Source organism: Trichomycterus rosablanca, chromosome 8 (genome assembly GCF_030014385.1).
Source record: "Trichomycterus rosablanca isolate fTriRos1 chromosome 8, fTriRos1.hap1, whole genome shotgun sequence".
Taxonomy (NCBI): Eukaryota; Metazoa; Chordata; class Actinopteri; order Siluriformes; family Trichomycteridae; genus Trichomycterus; species Trichomycterus rosablanca.
The window spans coordinates 4,322,536-4,341,743 of NC_085995.1; the positions used below are offsets into that span (position 1 = coordinate 4,322,536).

The 19,208-nt window shown below is 42.3% G+C and overlaps 1 protein-coding gene across 1 annotated transcript in view; it reads right to left on the reverse strand.

Moving 5' to 3' along the window:
* Positions 1 to 5,265: 5,265 nt before the first annotated feature.
* Positions 5,266 to 19,208, reverse strand: part of LOC134319304 (teneurin-1-like) — a 301,993-nt gene continuing 288,050 nt past the window's right edge. Inside the window, exons 27-32 of the mRNA XM_063000393.1 lie at positions 18,415 to 18,650; positions 16,712 to 17,005; positions 15,166 to 15,553; positions 8,258 to 9,478; positions 7,156 to 7,295; positions 5,266 to 6,041 (exon numbers count right to left, since the gene is read on the reverse strand). Of these exons, the coding sequence (XP_062856463.1) occupies positions 5,289 to 6,041; positions 7,156 to 7,295; positions 8,258 to 9,478; positions 15,166 to 15,553; positions 16,712 to 17,005; positions 18,415 to 18,650 (3,032 nt within the window). The 3' untranslated portion in view covers positions 5,266 to 5,288. The remainder of the gene's footprint in view (positions 6,042 to 7,155; positions 7,296 to 8,257; positions 9,479 to 15,165; positions 15,554 to 16,711; positions 17,006 to 18,414; positions 18,651 to 19,208) is intronic.

The window sequence follows — 19,208 nt, forward strand, 5'->3', positions numbered from 1 at the left end:
AGTCGGGAGAAAAAGGGGAGAGAATGCATAAACAAAAAAAAAAGCACAATTTTGAGTTTAAATTCAAAACTCTGGTTCTCTTGAGAAATGTCCATGTGTGTCATTATTCAAGCCCCAGCCTCAGTGCTTGGTGGAACATCATTTTCCATCCATAACCACTACTAAGTGATTTTGGCACATCGCTCTCATGCAAAAGCTTCCAGCTCGCTGAGGATTTTTGGCCTTCATGCAGGAACTGTTTTCTTTAAATCTCTTGGATTTGAATCTGAAAATCAAGTAAGCCAAGGATATTCCTGGCCTATTCCTAAACCAAGCTCTGGTTGACTTGGAAGTTTGTTTGGATCATTATCTTGCTGAAAAGTCTAATTATCTCCAGAAGGCAGAACATACCTCCTAAAAATGCCCTGGTATCTGTGAATTATTGATGCCAGTCATACAGTGAAGATTTCCAGTTTCTGCAGCTGGAACTCCATGCTTGACCGTGGGGATGGTATTCTTCTGCTTCTTGCTTTTCTTGTGCCAGACAAATCAGCCAAACAAAAGGCTAAATAGCTTAAATTTTAATTTATCACTCCATAGAACTGTATTCCAGGCCTATCGACATTTTTATCTGGTATATTTCAGTCGACCTTTCCAGTAGTTGCGCACATTGTGTAGGCTGGCCATGAAGTCCTTGGCTGCTAAGTGGCTTTCTTATGTTTGCCATCTTTGTTATCCTGATGGTATTGCTAAGGCCTTGGGACAAAAATGGTCATGTAGGTTTACTGGTGTGCCATGAGTTTAAAACTTGAACACAACACTCCCAATAGCGTCTCTAGAAATGTTCAAGGTCTTAAAAATCTTTTTTATTTTCATTGTTCTTTGGGTGTAAATAATAATTTTCTCTATTAACTTCTGTGAGCAGCTCCAATGTGGTTGCAACATACCTCGAACACTTGAATCAATGGATGGTGTTTTATATAGCACATCACAGCTGGAGCAAATTAAGGGTGGTTATTGAGCTTCCACTGGTTTAAACATGTTGTAACCCAACTTTAGGTCATACAGACAACAAGTAGGCTTCAAAATCAACAATATTATGAATGCGGTTGAATAACTGTAACTCGGCAGTATTAACAAAATATCCTGCAACTCTAAAATACTAGAGTGCTGCACTTTATTGTAAATGCTTGCTTTCATTAAGCAAATATGCAACAACAGAGACAATCAGAAAAGGCGAATCACTTTTTCAAAGCACTGCAAATAAGATCCGTTCACAAAGCATCAGAAACTCTGTTCAGTTACTCGTGACCACATAAAAGAACTGTGTGGTTTATATTCTTGGTCTTTACTTCTGTGGGGTGCAGGTGGGCTGAGAGTTTCTTCGTAATGTCTGCATTGCATGGAATCGCTTCTCTTTACATCATTTTCTCCTGTGGTAAAAATAAAACAACATTCAGGTGATGTTAGCGCTGATCTGAGATGAGGGGTTCTCCCAGAGGATCCATGTGAGAAGTGTTTCATCACATCAGTAACACATCCAGCTCTAATCCTCGACTTTAAACTTAACTCTTAAAGTCCTGTGTAAAAAAACTCACACATGGATCATGATTTACTGAGATCTGATATAATTTAGCATGATATAAAAGCTTTAATTAATATATTAATTAATATCTGTGTAAACATACACTATATGGACAAAAGTACTGGGACACCCATTCTAATTTTTCATATTCATATGTTTCAGCAACCATAATTGCTAACAGGTGTAATAAATCAACTATATAAGGGAAATGATATGCTTCCAACTTTCCAACAACAGTTTAGGGATGGCTTCATCCTGTTTTATCAAATCCCCTGTGCCCAAAGCAATCTCTATAAACACATAAAGACAAGCTTGGTTTAAAGAAACTCCAGTGTCCTGCACAGAGTCCTGACCTCAGCCCCACTGAACAGCTTTGGAATGAACTGGAACATCAACTGAGGCTTTCTTGGCCAACATCAGAGCCCAGCCATACAAACGCTGTCATCTTTTGACTACAGAAGCCTTCTCAGAAGAGTGGCTGTTGCTATAGCTGAAAAGATCACACAGTGGTCACTTTATTTTATTACCATTCGTTTTTGGAAATGGATGTCCAACGAGCTAATGGCCAGGTGTATTTTATGTTTTTAACTTTTAACAAAACTAAAGTTGAAGATGGGCGACACAATGGCTCGGTGGGTAGCACTGTTGCCTCACAGCAAGAAGGTCCTGGGTTTGATCCCCAGGTGGGGCGGTCCGGGTCCTTTCTGTGTGGAGTTTGCATGTTCTCCCCGTGTCCTTGTGGGTGTCCTCCGGGAGCTCCGGTTTGCTCCCACAGTCCAAAAAACATGCAGTCAGGTTAATTGGAGACACTGAATTGCGCTATAGGTGAATGGGTGTGTGTATGTCTGTCTGCACTGCGATGGACTGGCGCCCCGTCCAGGATGTTACTGTGTGCCTTGCGCCCATTGAAAAGCTTGGATAGGCTCCAGCACCCTAATTGGATAATTGGTTAAGAAAGTGAGCGAGTGAGTAAAGTTGAAGATTGAAGAGCCTCCCAAATATCTCAAGTCCTGTAATGAAAAAAGTAGAAATAAATAAAGCAAAATGATACAGAAATGTACACATAATAACTTTAATAAGATTTTATACTCCGATCTCCAGAGCCAGTAATTTCATAGCATATATATATAATCTCCTGAAAAAAAAACTTGCATCTAGTTATAACACTTCATTAGATGACCACATATTTAAAATTAGCACTTTTTGCTATCTACAGTGTTTTAGTGCATATGTATATACAGTATCATTTATAACACAATCTAATCTGAATTCTTTATCAGTTCTTATGTCCGTATCGTGATCGTGAGCGTCAGTGTTATTCTTCAGTATCTGAATTATTTAACAAGGCCTCGCTGCTCAGAATGTAAACTCTATTAGGTTGATGTAACATGAAAAGTGAAATAATGAGAAAATACCGTCAGATTTACACATTCGACCTCTGCATGGACTGAACGATGTGGTTTTTACAGCTTAATTTGAATATTTTGGCACTGTTATCATGTTCTCTTCACATCTCTCATCACAGAAATGATAGAGCTGCATTTAGAGTTCAGTACTCAGCAAAATACTGTAAAAACTGTGTAAACCAGTTCACCTAAAAATATATTAGTTGTGTTGTGAAATAATGTGCTAAAGGAGCTGAGTTGCAAATAATTATCCGAAACACAGAAGAGCAGCATTAAGAATCAATTATTTTGTGACAGTAAAAAAATCTCATTCATATTGATTTCTTAAATATGTATAATAATTCATTGAAATTGGCTTTTTCTAAATATTTGTTTCATTGACTGTTGAGTTGGTTTTGTTCTGGTTTCAGATACATTTCTGGCATGTTTTGCTGTTTGGATTTTTTCTTTTTTCTTGGAGTTTGTATGTTGTATGTGTATAGTTTTGGGTTTGGTTTTTATGATTTTTGGATTGGTTTTTGTATGAGTTTTAGGTTTTTTGTTTTAGAAGTTCTGTGGGTTGGTTTTGGATTGTGTTTTGGGTTTTGTATGAGTTTTGGGTTGGTTTTGGATGAGTTTTGGGTTAGAGCTTTAATGAATTTTGGGTTGAATTTTGTATGAAGTTTGGGTTGGTTTTTATATGAGCTATTGGTTGGATTTTGGATGAGTTTTGGGTTGGTTTTGTATGAGTTTTGGATTTTTTTGTTGGGTGTTTTGGGTTGTTTGTTATATTAGTTTTGGGTTTGGTTTATGGATTGGTTTTTGTAAGAGTTTTAGGTTTTTTGTTGTATTAATTCTGTTTTGGGTTGTGTTTTGTATGAGCTATTGGTTGGATTTTATATGTGCTTTGAGTTTATGTTTGTATGTGTTTTGGGTTGGTTTTTGTTGGAGTGTTGGGTTGGTTTTGGATCGTGTTTTGGGTGGTTTCTGACTGATCTTGTACAGTAATTGTGACCTGCTTTGAGATTGGTTTTGAGTGAGTTTCGGTTGGTTTTGGATCGTGTTTTGGGTGGTTTCTGACTGATTTGGTGTGGTTATTTTTTTTACAGTGATTGTGGTCTGCTTTGTGTTTGGACTTGTATTGGTTTTAGCTGGTTTATAGGCTGGTATTTTGGCTATATTTTTGGCTGTTTCTTAGAAGGCTGTTTTTAGATGTTGAGCTATTGTATGGAATAATATTGTTTTGTTTTTAGACTGGTTAGACAGTGGGATTAGACAGCTGATTTTGGGCTGAATTTTGGACTGGTTTTGTTTTGTTTGGTGTTTTAGGTTGCTTTAGGGCTGTTATTTGGGCTGGAATTGGTTACTTTTGAGCATTTTGGGCTGGTTTTAGTTAGAGTTTCTCTATTTTTAAAGTTTTTTAGTAGACTTTTAGCACTGTCACCTCACAGTAAGGTCCTGGGTTTAATTCTGGGTCCTTTCTGTGTGAAGTTTGCATGTTCTCCCAGTGTCTGTGTGGGTTTTCTTTTGGAGCTCCGGTTTTCTCCCACAGTACAAAGACCAATAAGCAAGGTAAATTAGAGATATGAAATTGTCCATGAGTGTGTTTAACATTGAACTTAAACTGATAAATCATGGATAACCTGTAACTACCTCTCCTGTCATAAATGGAACCATTTCAAATCCTAATAAACAAACAAACAAACAAACAATGATGACATTTCTAGCAATAAAAACATTTTAGTGCACCTTTAAGATTAAGTTGTTAACAATACCTCTCATTTTTAATTGTGATTGCGAATCTTCACTAGAAAACTGACTTGGCGTTTAAGGGATTTACCATTTATCATGTCCACAGTAGCAGAAATATATCTGGTAACAGAACTTCATAGTTTGAGGTCACGATGGTTTAGTTTGTTACCAGTTCTCTCAATTATAAAGAAATACTTCATTTTTTAAGTTAAAGACAGTTATTTTTTACACCCAATAAATTATTTCACATCAGAAACGCTGTGTGTTTGTAGGCTGTAGCTAGCAGAGGAAGTTTGTGTAAATCCAGACTAAAACGATGCTAATTCTTCATCAGTCTTACTTCAGTTCATCTCTGCAGTTCATAAATATGAGAAAAAGATTATCTTCACATAGAAAAGCTATGCCACTGAAAAAAATGCATGTGCCACGTAGAAACGTCACCTGGAACATTAATAATAATAAAATACCATCATTTTGTCAGGATTAAAGGCAGGTGAGACTTGTTCCAAACAAATCTCCAGTTCGTATAAAGAGTCCAGCAAATCTAGAAACAAGTCTTTGGTGAAGCAGCCAGGTCTGACCTGGCGTTACCTCCGTCCAACCTCACTTTGTCTCATGAAGTGAATGTTGTTGGCACTGTCAGCGAGCTCCGGGTGCTGATCCACTGGCAGGACAAAATATCCATCGTACCCAGTGACCTTACCATTAGAAAGCAGCTGCTGTTTCTCCGATTCTGTCCATGCCTGGCTGCCGTCTTCACCGTCTAAAATCCGGCTCTGTTCCTTTGCCCACGCCCGTTCCACGGCCCTCTCCCGTGCCAGCTCCAGAATGTGTTCCCTGGCCTCGTGGGCTGAAGCCCCGTAGCGGACGTTCAAACCCAGCGCCCCCTGCTGGAGCTGTATGTCAGCCACGCGCCTAGTCCTTCCACCACTGGACGACGTCATTTGCGTCACCGTGACGTTCACGCCGTTCTCCATGACGCGCCCTCCGGCGCCGCTCATCACCAACAGGTCCTCCTCCAGAGGCCCCAGTTTAACAAAGTGGTGCGTGTCGCGCCCGTCCACGGTGTAGTGCAGGCCCCCCAGGTACACGGCGCCATGGATTATAGCCGCCAGGCGCCGGCTGTCCTCGCTGGTGACGCTGATGATGTCTGCGGACGCGACGCCGTTCCTGATGGAGAATTTGATGCCCTTGCCAAAGATGGAGGGGAGGGTGGAGAACAGCGGAGTCTGGCTCGAACACTGGTGCAGGCGGCCGATTGGAGGAGTCATGGGGAGCCTCTCTAAAGAGATGAAGGATCGTAGCTGGCGCTGAAGCTCGCACTGAATACCCAGAACCACCTGCCAAGGACACAGAGAAATCAATACACATAAAAAACCTTTTACACTCCTGTCCTCCCATGTTAACCTGTTAGTCTAACATATTTTGGCACATCAGGCTGGTTAGTACATGATGTGCTCTTTAGATACACTATATGGCCAAAAGTATGTGAACACTTGACCATGTGCTTGGTAAAAAAACATACCAAAACCACAGATATCTATATGGACTTTCCATTTTAGAGAGGCTTTCTAAAAATGTTGAAGTGTGTATGGGAAATGATGTTTATTCAGTCAAAAGAGTATAAAAATTGGCACCAATTCAATCCAGATGTGTTCAGTAAAGTTGAGATCATGTGACGAAATTAGAAGCTTTTAATTTAAATTGTATTATTGATGTTATACACCTCTTAGCACTCTTTAGCGCACTCAATTTGTCTTCCGCTGCTGAGGGATACCCGATTGCATCCGAGGAGAGCATTCTGCACAGGTGTCTCTTCCGCCAATTTGGGTCCTTACACAGCGTATGAAGAACACCCACACACACACATAGTCTGCCCCCCCCCAGCAGATATGGTGACCAATTAGTATGTGCTGCAGACACTGCCAATTGTGCCTGCCAGATGCCGCCCAGCCGACCGGTGGCAATGTCGAGTTTCGAACCGAGGAGTTCAGAATCTCGGCGTTGGTGTGCTAGCGGAATATCCCCATATAGTGTATTTTTGAACAGTTTCTTGATATGTCAACATTTTTCTACTACAAAATACTAAGTTGGTCCTGAATTCTGCTCGGCGGCACGGTGGCTAGCACTGTCGCCTCACAGCAAGAAGGTCCTGGGTTCGATCCCCAGCCGGGCATATTCTCCCCGTGTCAGCGTGGGTTTCCTCCCACAGTCCAAAAGCATGCAGTCAAGTGAATTGGAGACACTGAATTGCCCTATAGGTGAATGGGTGAGTGTATGTGTGTGTGTCTGTCTGCCCTGCGATGGACTGGCAGGGCAGACACACACTGTGTGCCTTGAGTCCATTGAAAAGCTGGGATAGGCTCCAGAGTCCCCCCCCCGACCCCCCCACGCAACCCTGATTGGATAAGCGGTGAAAAAAGTGAGTGAGTGAATTCTGTAAATTGTACTTACTTTACTGGCGTCCCAGTCCTGGGTTTTGGTTTGGGTTTTCATCATTTCATAGGTCTGTTCCATACCTGGGTCAGGTTTAGGAAAACCAGGTACCACGTTGTGGAGCTGGAACCCAAACAGCTGCAACCAGCTGCCGATATCTGCTCACACAAGTAAAAAAAAAAAACACAAGTAATAAATCAAGTAACTGACGTGACCTCAATTCTAAAAAAGCTGGGACAGGATGTGCAGTGCTAATACCAACAACAAAAACAACAAAGCAACGACTTTACAGTCTAAACAGATTTTATTTCATCTGTAGTGAATTTATTTCAGTGCAAAAATATGATGTTTGATATTTGTTCATATGAACTCATTTTAAATGTAATTCCCCAGAGACATGTTCAAAAACGTTAGATTGGGATGTTTGCCGCTGTGTTTCATCACCTTTTCTTTTAGCAACACAGTAAAGATTTGAGCACAGGCGCTCAGGTGGCAGAGCGTAACACACACTACAGATCAGGGGTACGAATTTCAGCTGTGTTACTGGTTGGTCGGGCATCAACACAGACATGATTGACTGTTGCCCGAGTGTTGGTTCCAAACCCGGATAAAACGGCACCAAATTTATTTAGTTATTAGGATTTTAACGTCATGTTTTACACACTTTGGTTACATTCATGACAGGAACGGTAGTGTCATGGACAATTTCGCATCTCTAATTCACTTGACTGCACGTCTTTGGACTGTGGGAGGAAACCGGAGCTTCCAAAGCACACCTGAAACACACGCAGACATGTGGAGAACATGCAAACTCCACACAGAGAGACCTGAACTGCTCAGCCCAGGAATCAAACCCGGGACCTTCTTGCTGTGAGGAGACAGTGCTACCCGCCAAGCCAATGTGCCACCAGAAGTGAGGATTGAACCCAGGATCTTATAAGGTATGTTTCTGTGCAGCACCCATACCAATACAGCACCCCTGAGGCCTAATTTGTTCTTCTGCCATCTCAGATAGTAATAATATGTATTATTATGAAGACACGCCCACTTGGGGACAATATCAGTGGCTATATCATAAACATCAAACAGACTGACCCAATACTTCTGAACACACACGTACCTGTGGTAAACTGAGTGACCTCCTCGATGTTTCCCACGGGGCAGTTGTTCTTAAACATGTAGAGATTAAAAGGTTTCGGGCTGGCGCTCAGCTCCCTCCACAGGTTGTAGTCGGGCGTGGTCCACCTTCCCGCGACCACGTCGTAGTCCCTACGCCCGAAGTGCACCAGCTTCGAGAAAGGATCGTACATTCCACCGTGGAATCCGATAATCAGCTGGAAGGAAGGGTTGGAGTCGTGATAAATATCCCCGTATGGGGTGTAGTGGATCTCCTTGATGATTTCTCCTCGGCTGCTGAAAATGGCCCGGGGCGTGGCCGTGTTGTCACAAGCTACGTAGTACTCCTCTCCGCTACTGAGCTCCATGGCGATGATGTGGCCCTCCAGGTCGTAATACAGGGAGGTGATTTCGGAGCTGCTGTGGTTGTACATGTGCGTGACGCGGGTGGGATGAGCCAGATCCGCGTAGAAAAACTGAAGCTGCCGGCCAGTGCTGGACCTGCTAGCGACGCGTCTGCTGAGCCCGTCGTAGCTGTACTGCACGCTCTCCTCTGACACTTTGTTATAGACCCGCGTGAGGAGCCCGTTGGAGTTGTACTCGAATATATCGTTGCCTCTCACACGCAAAAATCCATCGTCATCCACCTTGTATTGGATCTCGCCCAGCCGGGTAATGCGGTCACGCAGATCGTAGCGTAGCGGCGTCAGCCTGGCGCTGGTGCCGTGGCTCAGCAGGTTAATGTTTCCGTTCAGGTCGTAGCTGTAGCGCCACTGGGGGCGCTCATTCATCAGGACGGTCTGCAGCTGGCTGTCGGCATCGTATTCGTACTGGTAACGTGTGATGTTGCCGTCCACGCCAACCCGGATGTCGCAGATAACGGTGCGACCCATGTCGTCATAGTGAACCGTCATCCAGTAAGCGATGGATTTGAGGATCTCGTACTGGACCTCGATCATCTGGCCGTAGGCGTTGAATATCTTGGTGTGCTTCATGGCGTGGGTGGTGATCACCTGGTTCAGGTCGTAATTGATCACGCTGAACTTGCCGAACTGCTCGACACGCCCCGAGACGTCCACGTAGCGGTACAGGTCGATGGGCAGAGGGGTCTCGTTGATCATGGCCTGCATGCTGGTCACTCGGAAGTTGTTGTAGCTGTAGTCGAAGCGGGCGTTTACCAGACCCTCCTCACTGAAGCGGAAAATCTGACGGCCCACAAGCGGACCTGAAACAGGGAATTTTATTTATTTATTCATCAGGATTTTAACGTCATGTTTTACACTTTGGTTACATTCATGACAGGAACGGTAGTTACTCATTACACAAGATTCATCAGTTCAAGTTTAATGTCAAACAAAGTCATGGACAATGTTGTATCTCCAGTTCACCTCACTTTGTACTCTGGGAGGAAACCGGAACTCCCGGGGGCAAACCCACACAGACACAGAATCAAACCCAGGACCTTCTTGCTGTGAGGCGACAGTGCTACCCGCCAAGCCACCATGCCGCCTGGAATTGGAATTAGAAAATTCCTTATTTTTTTTATTTATTGATTATTTTTGGACACATGCATTTTTTTAGGCCGTAGGAGGAACCCCTGTGGGCGTCAGGGTTGGAGTGATCACATGTACGTGCCAGTCTTGGCCATCAAATGGTTTAAAATTAATGTTTTCTTATAGACCTCCATTCAAAATTAGCAGCACATTTCATATAAGGTTCTCAGAGATCAGAAAATTACACATACTTTGGAAGGATAGGAAAGTATTTAATGGCAGGGTTTGGATTCCAATTGTTTATGCTTTTTTTTTGGACTAAATTTATGTAAAATTTTAAAGAAAAAATCCTAATTTTATACACAAATCAACTTGATCCATTTAGTGGTGGAAGTTCTGGAAGGAGCCCTCCTAACTCCTTATTATTGATTATGCCTTAATACAGCTTGAGTTACAACCGGTTTACCATACGAACATTTTGGGTTACGAGCGATCTTTTTCAACTTAACGTATGAACAAATTTCGGACTATGAACTGAAATTTGCGAAACAGGTCTGGACCTAAATGCATTTTATTACGGACCGGGTACAAATTCACAAAGAGAGAGAGAAAAAAACCTCACAGAGACACGCACCAGCCATTCCATAAGAAAGAAAAGGCTAAATTAATTTCTCTGGCTGTGAATGAATCACCGGACCACACAGACAACGCACAGCTTGTCGTCTTTTCAGAGAAAGCTGGAGGTGTTCAGAACTGACACACAGGACGACATGGTACAATTCCCAAAACTACTGGAACAAACGCAGGGACCTGGTCACCAGCGGAGTCCTGCTGCATTCATGGAAAAGCTAATTAAAAATTTCAAACTGGCTTTGAAGACCTCGTCCTGTGTAAACAAGTCTTGCTGTGCATTGAAAAGCCATTTCCTGTCAAAAATGTCATAGAATTCTCAAAGGAAGCACAGAGGGATGGCCCATGGACCAATACGGCTACCATGCAAACAGAGAATACAGTACATTGCTCTGCAGGAACTTTCTGGTACAAAGACGGTCACAGCAGCAAGTGTTCCTCTAGCAGAAGGCGGCTGTTCACATTTTTACCATGTTTGTATCAGAATACATCTGTTAATCGGCATTTCCAACAGTTAATATGGTGAAGAACTCATATCGACTCACAAATAAACACTTAAACAGTGTCTCCGACTGGCAATTTTACCTTCTGTTCCCAAGCTTCAAGACTTAGTAGACTTAGAAGACTAAGTAACAGAAAGCAGATGTCAGTTCTGGATCTATTGAGGACTTTTACTTCATCAGACTCATCTTGTGTTTGGTGGAATGCCTGGGATTGTATTGCTTATCTGTCCTAGGACTGAGGTGGACCTTCAGCTTTGTGGAAATCTAATACGTGGACCTTTATGATCCATATGTAAAGTCATCAGACTACGTCTTCATGGGCCTTGCTCTTGTCCACGGGGCACAATCACACTGGAACAAAGAAGTGCCTTCCCTAAACTGTTTCCACAAAATTAAAAGCACATAATAAAAAAAAAATTGATTAAATGTGTAGCTGAAACAACTATATGTAATACACTGACCAGGCATAACATTATGACCACTGACAGGTGAAGTGAGTATGAGGGTGACCATATTTTGGTTTTCAAAAAGAGGACAATTGGCAGGATGGCAGCATGGGCCAGATGGACACCTGAACTGGACTGAAGGTTTGGTTTAGATGGGGTGGGTGGTTGGCAAAGTAATTTCACATAATTAGTGGCACCATGGCAATGTGTATAAAGTAGAGGTTTAAATATTTAACAAATGCATCAATAACCATCCAACTAAGTTAAATCATCAGCTACTTTTTAACAAGACCACTAACAAATGCATTTATGGTCAGATAATCTTATTACTTTTAATTCAGCTTCCTCTCCACCAATGCAGACCCCCGCTCTGATTGAGGAGAACAAAGCTAACCCACGCCCCCTCTGACACGTGGGCAGCAGCCGTATGCATTTTGTCACCTACACTTTGACGAGTGCAATGCGGATCAGCCCTATGTACGGAGAGACACACCCTGACAGCACTCTTATCCCGTCTCTGTGCAAGAACCATCAATCAACCAGCAGAGGTCGTAATTGCATTAGTTATGAGAGAGTCCCTATCCGGCTTAATCCCACCCCTGTATGAACAACAGGCCAATCGTTGTTCATGTGGTTGCTCAGCCCAGCCGGCAGGCAGAAACGAGTTTCGGCACTTGGGCATTTTTAAGAGAAGTGTGAGAAGGCGAGACCTAAACAGAAAGGTGAAGTCAGTGCAACAACACACAAAGAATAGAAAACACAGACAACAACAGCCGAATCCCGGACATGTTTGGTGATTTAGAAATCCAGTTCTGACGCAAAAAAGGGAACGTCTGGGAAAAAGAGGACGTGTCCAGTAAAAAGAGGACGTATTACCACCCTACCATATAGTGTGTGTGTTTTTTCACAGCTCTGTGAACCTGACACACTCGTGATGAGCAAATCGGCGTTAATAAAAGACCTGTGACATTGATGATAAGAATGGCTTTTAATTTGGACTAAATTGCCGCTGTGAACTCATCGGTGATGATGTTTCTGAACTGGAAGTTGACGACATTTAATGCTTTTAAATGCACCACATTACCACTAAAAGCTTCATGAATCATTTCATCAGTTAAGACCAGAGTGCTTTTAATGCTTCTGCTTCACCATTACAACACAACCTGCTGTAAAATTTATTAGACATGACCAGACCCACCAGTCCGTCTGCTGCTATTTCAGACTCGGACGGTTCGCTGGACAGGAACATGAAACAAAACGCTGGCAAAGTGGACCTGCTTTAGCTAGCACACTTGATAACAGCTAACACATAAAGAGTTTCAGTTTATTTCCGAGTCCGGTTACTGTGACGTGGCTTCTCTGTCTTGTTAATGGCTCCTTCTTACTCACCTTACATACCTTCTGTCTTATTTTAAGACACAATTAGCATTGTCGCTGCTTTTTAAAAGCCCTGTTTTGTTTGAGTGAAATGAGATCAGTTAAAGAAAGGTTAAATCCAATTGGTTCTGAGGACAAAATGATAAACCAGTCAGCAGGGCAGCTGGAAAGCAGAGATTAGCTCACAGAATGAACTAACCGGGACGAAACTGTCGTCCTGACGCTTTATATGACGGCGGGCAGAACACGAGGGAATTGTTTACCGATAGCACGGGCCGCTGCATTTCTAATGAAGCCCCGCTAAACTGCCGTTAATCAGGTTAGCTGCTGCCCGACACTGAAAATTAGCCTTATATTTCAGCTTAAGTTATTTGACTCCGAGATCTAAATTGTAATTACACGGGGAATGTTTACTACAATTTGTTTTAATGAGCACATAAAATTAACAAAGATATCCAGGGTGCTAAACGAGCTCTTCTGCATAACAAGGTATATATCATGGGCACAGATTCCAATAAAACGCAGTAATGGTAAGGGCACGGCATTTAGAGACTGGTTCATTAGTCCAGTTTATCCATAAAATGCTGGGAATGTAAATTTCCTCGGAGACGAAACAGATGATAAGGAGCTTTATAGGCTAAATAAAGGCAGAAAACAAAACAAGCAAAATTAGGAGACGGTATTTGGACTCTTAATTTTAATTAGTTGATTTTGGTCAGACTCGTTTCTAACAGATCAATAGATTCATGGATCAATATTAGCAGTTAAATGGGTCATGCCTAATACGCTAGCCCACCTAGAGGGAGTCTTGAGCCTCGGGTTCAAATCCTGAAAATGCCAATGGCTTAGTCAAGCGCTTAACAGATCTGGACATCTGGAAGTCTGAGGGAGTGGGCGCCAGATTGAGGAATTACCTTCTTCTACAGTGTGGACTGAGGGCAGTCATGAGGTGGAGGAATACAAAGAGTACAGTGAGTACACTGCTGTCCGGCGCTAGTCTGTGACCATTTTTGGCCAAAGTGGGGTTGAAGTCAGAGCTCTGTGCAGATTAAGTCTTAGGATTTCAATATTTTTACTTATACAAGGTACTTGTAACTCAAGCCTAACCCAGCTTTTCAATGGGCGCAAGGCACACAGTAACACCCTGGACGTGGCGCCAGTCCATCGCAAGGCAGACACACACACACACACACCCACACCCACACCCATTCACCTATAGGGCAATTCAGTGTCTCCAATTAACCTGACTGCATGTTTTTGGACTGTGGGAGGAAACCGGAGCTCCCAGAGGAAACCCACACAGACACGGAGAGAACATGCAAACTTCGCACAGAAAGGACCTGGATCAAACCCAGGACCTTCTTGCTGTGAGGCGACAGTGCTACCCACTTAGTCACAGTGCCGCCCTTGACAGCTTTTCTTTTTTTTTAATGTATTAATCTAATTACAAATTAACAATGAACTGTTGTTTTGCTCAGCGCTCGGCTTGAGCGATGCGGTAACAAGTCATCAAAGTGCGAACATGAAACGAATCTGCATTTGTGTGGAATAACCATCAGATCTAGTCTGAAAGCTCCACATGTATCTGTGTTTATCTGGATTTTCCTCACTGTTTCACTTTTAAACTTGTGTTATAGCTCGAGGTTCAGAGAAATTTGAGAGTCTAAACACATAAAAAAGCTTAATATGGCTTAATGTATTAAAAGAATGACAAAGGAGCACTAAACTCTCCTAATTATTACTGCTCATAAGTTCTCGCTCGTTTTAGTACAATAAGTCATGTTAAGCTTTGTGCACCGACACACTCTATAGAAAACAGTCGGCACAAAAGCGGTTTTGCTTGCCTCTCATGTGAATTACTGAACTCACTAAGGAATACGATATTCCAAGATCAAGCATCTCCATGATTAAGAAGCATAAGAAAACTATAAAGAATTAAAGGTAGTGCAGGTTTAATTTTATTTAACTTTTTTAGTTGTAATTCAGTGTTTTTTTTTTTAATTATTATATTTGTGTTATTTTCAGTGTATAAGTGTCAAAACAAGCTATTATTTACATTAGCCTAAAATATATGCAGTTCTATGGGACCGTGGAACACATTAACAGGTTTCCCAAACATCCTTATGGGAAAAAATACCTTGAAACTCAACGTCTTTAAAACTTGAGAACCAATTGACGTTGAGTTTCAAGGTACCACTGTATTGTCATGTGATCAGCACCAGACTTCTGTTAAGCTTTATAGTGATAATTTTTGAATTACAGCCTCTAAGCCCATGGTGATGTGAAGCTATTTTCTGGAGGGTTTCTGAATTACATGGCTCAGTCTAATGACTGCCGTCATAGTCAATTATAATTACAGAATAATAGACAATTTCTACAGCATTACGTTAATCATCTTAGTTGCTGAATGCACCTTTTTTTACCCTGCAGATTTTCTGTAGAAGTGGGTTACAAAACACTCACCGGTCTGCCTGTACCTGATGGTACAGACGAAGCCGTCACGCAGCAGGTGGATGGTCTTCATCAGGCCTGAAGAATCATCGTAGGTAAATGTGACCTGCGTGGTATCATAGATGATTTCGGAAAGTCTGGCCTGCTTGTTGTATCTGTAGAGCACACGACGGCCAGAGCCCAGGTGGAGAGTCTGTAGCAGGCGCCCATCACGGCTGAAGTCCTGCATGACGTGTGCACTGCTGTCTGGAGGGCTGTAGATGTTCCTGTAGTAACCGACGGAGAGCATGGACTGTAGACTGTGCCGCACCATGCTGGGCATGGTCACTGCCAGGAGACGGTCGGTCTGATCGTACTCGAAGCTGTATCTGCGCTGGCTGTGCAGCAGGAGCACCACCGACTGTGGGTACGAGAGAACAATGGAGAACGGTTATTCCATAGCCACAAAGGTCTGAACAAACCTCAACCCCAGAAACGTTCTATCTATGTATCACTCTCTCTTATATGCTGTATATACACTGATCAGCCATAACATTAAAACCACCTCCTTGTTTCTACACTCACTGTCTTTTTTATCAGCTCCACTTACCATATAGAAGCACTTTGTAGTTCCACAATTACTGACTGATCTGTTTCTCCACATATTTTTTTAACCTGCTTTCACCCTGTTCTTCAATGGTCAGGACCACCACAGAGCAGGTATTATTTAGGTGTTGGATCATTCTCAGCACTGCAATGACACTGACATGGTGGTGGTGTGTTAGTGTGTGTTGTGCTGGTATGAGTGTCACAGCAGCTTCTGGAGGTTTTAAATACCGTGTCCACTCAGTGTCCACTCTATTAGACATGCCAACCTAGTTGCTCCACCTTGTAGATGTAAAGTCAGAGACGATCGCTCATCTATTGCTGCTGTTTGAGTCGGTCATCTTCTAGACCTTCATCAGTGGTCACAGGACGCTGCCCACGGGGCGCTGTTGGCTGGATATATTTGGTTGGTGGACTGTGTCTTATCCACTCATACCAGCACAACACACACTAACACACCACCACCATGTCAGTGTCACTGCAGTGCTCTGAATGATTCATCACCCAAATAATACCTGCTCTGTGGTGGCCCTGTGGGGGTCCTGACCATTGAAGAACAGCATGAAAGGGGGCTAACAAAGCATGCAGAGAAACAGATGGACTACAGTCAGTAATTGTAGAGCTACAAAGTGCTTCTATATGGTAAGTGGAGCAGTGTGTGTAGAAACAAGGAGGTGGTTTTAATGTTATGGCTATTATATTAAAATGTAATATCTAAGGTTTTCCTTCTTCAATATGCTTAATAGAAATTATGCACTAATGTTTGCAAAGCAGGAAATTTGACCAGTGGTGTCCAAACCTTTTTGTATTTCAGCAGTAATTTATCATATAATAACTCTAAATCACAGTGTGACTTATTTCTTATCATCATATCTCATATATTTTATAAACCTCACTGCATTATTATCAATAAATCTCTACCACACAAACACAACTAATAACACTACAATAGAACAGCAAAAAAAATCAATACCTTCTCCAGAAACGAGTAGCTCCAGATTTTGCCGTTGACCCAGGTCCTCGATGCCACCCTGCCGTTATCGTACTCCAGTCGTTCAGACCAGTTCCCGCGCTGGATGCTGGTTACCAGTCCGGCAGGTGAGTAGGTAACATTCACCTGCTTGTATTTGCTGCTGGGTGACCACAGGATGGGCCGACCCAGCTCGTCGTACAGGATCTTCAGAGTAAACTTGCGGTGGTCGTCGTAAATCTTGCCCATACGGGTGGTCTGATCAAAGTCTATGGACAGCAGATTTCGGTTATGAGCCTGAAATCAGAGAGATCAGACAGGTTTGGTGTTATGGATAGACTATATGAATAGTTTTTTAATCAGACTTTTATTAGGGCTTTTTCTTTGCCCTTATGGTCTATCTGGTACAGACATGAATTTTTAGTACAGTCAGAGTATTCTCAGATCTAGGAAAGGTCAGAACTTTAGAATAAAAGCCATTTTAAAAATCGTCAGTGTAATTTTATTTATTTTTTTATCTGTATTCAACATTTCAGTTCACAATAAATGTTGTGGGCGGCACGGTGGCTCGGTGGGTAGCACTGTCGCCTCACAGCAAGAAGGTCCTGGGTTTGATCCCCAGGCGGGGCAGTCCAAGTTCTTTCTGTGTGGAGCATGTTCTCCTCGTGTCTGTGTGGGTTTCCTACCACAGTCCAAGAACATGCAGTCAGGTTAATTGGAGACACTGAATTGCCCTATAGGTGAATAGGTGTGTTTACGTGTGTCTGCCCTGCAATGAACTGGTGCCCTGTCCAGGTTGTTACTGTGTGCCTTGCGCCCATTGAAAAGCTGGGATAGGCTCCAGGGCTAGCATGGCATTTACTGGCCGTGTCAGCTAGTCTCATCATTGGTATTGTGATGCTGGGTAATGGTTTCTATGGGTATACCAACAAGTGGTAGCCTAGTGGGTGAAGCTTTGGGCTGTCAATTGGAAGATTGTCGGTTCAAGTCCAGCCACTCCTGGGCCCTTAAGCAAGGCCCTTAACCCTGTCTGCTCCAGGGGCCCCATACAATAGCTGACCCTGAGCTCTGACCCCAGATTTTAAACAAGCTAGGATATACAGAAAAATAATTTCATTGTACTGTATATGTATATAGGTATAACATTATGACCACCTTCTTGATATTGTGTTGGTCCCCCTTTTGCTGCCAAAACAGCCCTGCAACTGTGATGCTCTGTGTATTCTGACACCTTTCTATCAAAACCAGCATTAACTTCTTCAGCAATTTGAGCTACAGTAGCTCGTCTGTTGGATCACACCACATGAACCAGCCTTCACTCCCCACGTGCATCAATGAGCCTTGGCCGCCCATGACCCTGTCGCCGGTTTACCACTGTTCCTTCCTTGGACCACTTTATGTTATGCCTAGTTGATGTAAATGACATAAAGTTGTTCTTCTACAAAAAAAAAATCTTTTTCATCCAACGGCTTCTTCTTCCATCGTGGAACTGATTGTCCCTTTGTCATTCAAACACAGTGACCTTATAAATCCTTATAAAGTGAGCTCTGCATTTCATTTTAATTGAACTGACTCAAGACCTCACATGATCTACAGGAAACATGTTCAATTCGATGATTTTTTCATATCTCAGTGCATGCTGAGTGGTCTGTGGTTTCTTTTAGCGTGCAGCAAATGTCACCTAGGGGCTCAGCCCGTTGACGTACCCGCAGCCTGCACTCATAGGCGCTGTGGTTGCTCTTGGCCTGTTCGCGCCGTTGCCTCCACTCGATCAAGCTCGGACTGTGCTCGCTGGGTAGCGTGATGTTGCACCTGCTAGCAGCCGGGTTCACGGCACCCGCCGAAACGTGCGTCTCGGTGGCCAGCGTGACATCCATGCCACTGGCAAAGGTGACATGAAAGGAGGCGTCGGAGCTGATGCGATACAGGTTCTGAGCGTGGTCTGCAGAGAGAGCGATGAACGTGTCAAAAGCGTTAGAAACAAACGCTGTTAAAAACAAAGGTGTTGCTTTCACGAGTAAACAGAACCGTTTTTTTCATCTGGCTCATCGGGTTTGTCTCCAGAACAAAACTACAATGAATTAAATAAATAATAAATTTAACTTAATTATTCCATATATTTCTATTTTATTAGATTTAATCTCAAAAGGATTGAAAAATTGTGCATAAATTAACACAAGATAAATTAATTAGTGCAGTTCATTTAGACTTCACATCAAACTGTTATTAGTTATTTCTATTTTAATAGAATGATCATGCAGATTAAAATTCAGTAGATAAATACATAACTATCTAAAAATGATATAAACAATTATTTTTATTATGTAAATGTTTAATAATTATATATTAATAATAATAATACATGAATATCTAAAAATGATACAAACAATTATTTTTATTATGTAAATGTTTCATAATTATACAGTACAATAATAATAATAATAATACATGAATATCTAAAAATGATATAAACAATAATTTTTATTATGTAATTGTTAAA